At 53.0% G+C, this 2,370-nt stretch overlaps 1 protein-coding gene across 1 annotated transcript in view; it reads left to right on the top strand.

Moving 5' to 3' along the window:
- LOC102770808 (adhesion G protein-coupled receptor E2-like) overlaps nt 1–2,028 on the top strand; it is a 6,568-nt gene extending 4,540 nt beyond the window's left edge. The window contains exons 4-7 of the mRNA XM_015568072.1: nt 269–418; nt 1,180–1,226; nt 1,350–1,427; nt 1,843–2,028. Coding sequence (XP_015423558.1) covers nt 269–418; nt 1,180–1,226; nt 1,350–1,427; nt 1,843–2,028 — 461 coding nt within the window. The remainder of the gene's footprint in view (nt 1–268; nt 419–1,179; nt 1,227–1,349; nt 1,428–1,842) is intronic.
- The last annotated feature ends 342 nt before the right edge of the window (nt 2,029–2,370 follow it).

Genomic DNA, 2,370 nt, shown 5'->3' on the forward strand with positions numbered 1-2,370 from the left:
GCTGCCCTACAGTAGGGGGAACCAGCTCTGGGATGACACTTACACACACACACATAGTCCTGCCCTGTCCGCCTTGCAGGGGCGCTCTGAGCTTATGGTGCTTTTACAGTGGAAAACGTCACCACAAGTTTGTATCCTGTCAGTCTAGGTGGCTGATAAGCGGGGCATAGTGGGGTGTCCTTGGGGTGAACTGCTAAGGGATTTGAGGGAAGGGGCAGGAAGGAGCAAGGAGTAGAGGGAGGGCCTGACGCTCTGGCTTTGTCCTCAGATGTGAATGAATGTACCTCGGGAAAACATTCCTGCCACAAATCCACCCAATGCCACAACACCAAGGGCAGCTATGAGTGCCGCTGCAGGTCTGGCTGGAAGCCGGTTCCTGGGTCCCCCAATGGCCCAAACAACACCATCTGTGAAGAAGGTTCGGAGTTCAGAACCCACATTCCCAAAGACCCACAACTCAAGCTGTCTGATCACATATTCACCAGCAGCCACAGGAACTCAGCACAATGAATGCTGGGGGTTCCCTGCTGTGCCAGGCTTCCATTCTTTGAGACTAAATGGGAAAAGATCTGGGGGTCCTGCAGAAGGAGCTGGGGTACAAAGGGGAAGGCTCCTGGGGGACCTCAGGCAGCAGCTAAGTACTAACTGGGATAAACTTACCTAATAGCTCACAACCTGTACCTCTGTGGGGGTTGACCTGCTGTGGGTCAGGCCTCTGCACACTTCCCATAGCCCCTGCGTCTGCCACTCAGGGATGTGCAGTCTGGAGGTGTCATCACCTCCAGCAAAGGTGTGGGAGAAAGGGGAAGGCTCCTGGGGGACCTCAGGCAGCAGCTAAGTACTAACTGGGATAAACTTACCTAATAGCTCACAACCTGTACCTCTGTGGGGGTTGACCTGCTGTGGGTCAGGCCTCTGCACACTTCCCATAGCCCCTGCGTCTGCCACTCAGGGATGTGCAGTCTGGAGGTGTCATCACCTCCAGCAAAGGTGTGGGAGGAGGGAGACTGAACACAGGAATGGGTGGGGCATGGAGAGGAGAGGGGCCCAGATTCCTGAATAAACAAAGGACTACTCAGTGTAAAAATAGAGCCTGACCCTGCCTCCAACACACACACACACACACATACACACACACACTCACACACACCTAGTAGACAGCTGTTCTGTCCCCTGCAGCGATCTCCTTCCCCACCTGGATCCCGCCCTCTGGAATCAAGAGCCAGGTGAGTGACTCCAGCCGGGACCAGGAGGCAAGGTCCCTCCACTCAGCCCACCGTCCACCCATTTCCCCACGCTCCCCCACCCATGCATGAGGCCCGCTAAGGCCTCATCTCCTCTTTCCCCAGAGTCTCTCTCACTTCTTTGAAAGAGTCCACAACCTGAGCAGAGACTTCATGTCTTCCTCGGTCCAGGACACCATCCAGGTAAGGATAGGACCCAGGGGAGGCAGGTGGAGGCATCCCATAGAGACTCAAGGAAGCCTTGTTCTGGAAGGAAACTGACCCCAACACAATGGTGCCCTACTCTGTGGCCTCGCTGTCCAAGGGTGGGTGGGAAGAGCAGACCAAGTATTTGTACTCACTGTTAGAATTACATACACCTACTAACACCGTTCCTCTTGTTCTGGCCACTGAGCTTGCATTGTCCTTGGTAGTTATGACCAGGGTTTGACCTCTGAGTGGGGATTTCACTAGCAAAGACCCAGGGAATACCATCAGGTACTACCTTTATTCCCAAATAGATAGGCTTTTGGGTTTGTTCTTAGAAGCTGTGTGGTCAGGGTCTTCCTGAAGCTTCTCTGGTGCAAGTACCACTGGTTCTGTGTCCCCATCCCCCTAGGACATCATACAGGAGGTGGATAATCTGCTGGAGAACCCGGGGGACCTGCTTACTCTGCCTCCTTCAGAGCAGCACTGTGTGGCCACTAACCTGCTGACTGGCTGGGAGCACGTCCTGAGAGAGCTGAGCAAGGCCTTGCCCAATGGGCCACTGACCTTCAGGACAGCTGCAGGATCAGGCAAGTAACCCCGCCTGCCCCCAGGCTCTGCTTTGCCTGCTCCTCACCTCATTCCTCTTCCCATTGCACTAGAGCTAAGTGATCACACTTGTACCTCCTTGTTAATCTCATAAACATATTAAGATAAAAGATAAAAAGAAAATGAAAAAAATTATCAATACTACACAGTTTAATTGTAATATTAATTATCAGCAGATGAAATCCTATATAATAAAAGGCTAATATGCAAATAGACCAAACAGCTATGACATGCACTGATCACCAGGGGGAAGACGCTCAACTCAGGAGCTGCCTCTTAGGGGTCAGTGCGCTCCCACAGGGGGAGCACCACTCAGCCAGAAGCCAGGCTT

This window comes from Myotis davidii, unplaced genomic scaffold, assembly GCF_000327345.1.
Source record: "Myotis davidii unplaced genomic scaffold, ASM32734v1 scaffold1312, whole genome shotgun sequence".
Taxonomy (NCBI): Eukaryota; Metazoa; Chordata; class Mammalia; order Chiroptera; family Vespertilionidae; genus Myotis; species Myotis davidii.